The 769-nt window shown below is 72.3% G+C and overlaps 1 protein-coding gene across 1 annotated transcript in view; it reads right to left on the bottom strand.

The window, feature by feature from the left end:
• TNS2 (tensin 2) overlaps positions 1-769 on the bottom strand; it is an 11,128-nt gene that overhangs the window by 4,760 nt on the left and 5,599 nt on the right. Inside the window, exons 10-12 of the mRNA XM_041476099.1 lie at positions 673-739; positions 450-573; positions 36-138 (exon numbers count right to left, since the gene is read on the bottom strand). Coding sequence (XP_041332033.1) covers positions 36-138; positions 450-573; positions 673-739 — 294 coding nt within the window. The remainder of the gene's footprint in view (positions 1-35; positions 139-449; positions 574-672; positions 740-769) is intronic.

The raw sequence follows: 769 nt of genomic DNA on the forward strand, positions 1-769 counted from the left end.
GGGCAGGAGGGGTGGGCGGTCAGGGGGGCTCCGGCGGGGTATCCCCGCTGCTCTGGGCCCCCCAAAACCCACCTTCGACCCTCTCGGGGCCTGAGGAGAAGATGAACTCCACTGTGGCGTCGGGGGGGAAGCGCTGGTCTGGAGGTTAATGGCGGGGTTGGCGGGCCGTGGGGGTGTCCCCATAACCCCCAGCCCCAAATCCCCCGCACCCTCAATCCCTCGTTCCCAGCCCTCATACCCCCTCCCGCACACCCCAACTCTCCCCGCTCTGCCCTCCTCGCTCTGTCTGGGGGGGTACAGGGGAACTGGGGGCCCCAAATCCCCTGGTGCCCCCCTCCGAGCACCCCCGAGCCCCCCCAGCACCCCCAAACTCCCCGTGTCCACCCGTGCCCCCCAAGCCCCGCAGCTCCGCTGGCTTTCCCGGCCCCGGGCACCCCCCGTGCCCCCACCTTGCCAGGCCAGGTCGAGCTCGTCCCGGCGCAGCCTCAGGCGGGGCCCGCGCAGGGTCCCCGTGTGGAACTGAACCCCAAAAACCGCCTCGCGCCCCCCCCGCCGCCGGTGATAACAGCGCACCTGGAGGGGGAGGGGGGCACAGGTGAGGGAGGGGCTCGGACAGGTGAGCCGGGGTCACGCACAAAGGTCGGGGGTCCCCCCTGCCTGCCCCCCCCTCACCATCACGTCCCCCTTGAGCAGCAGCGCCGGTTCCAGGGTGACACAGAGCGACTGCGAGGCGGGGGGGCTGCTGGGAAAAGGGGGGGGGGGCGTTTGG

The sequence above is a fragment of the Pyrgilauda ruficollis genome, unplaced genomic scaffold (genome assembly GCF_017590135.1).
Source record: "Pyrgilauda ruficollis isolate IOZ18807 unplaced genomic scaffold, ASM1759013v1 scaffold377, whole genome shotgun sequence".
NCBI lineage: Eukaryota > Metazoa > Chordata > Aves > Passeriformes > Passeridae > Pyrgilauda > Pyrgilauda ruficollis.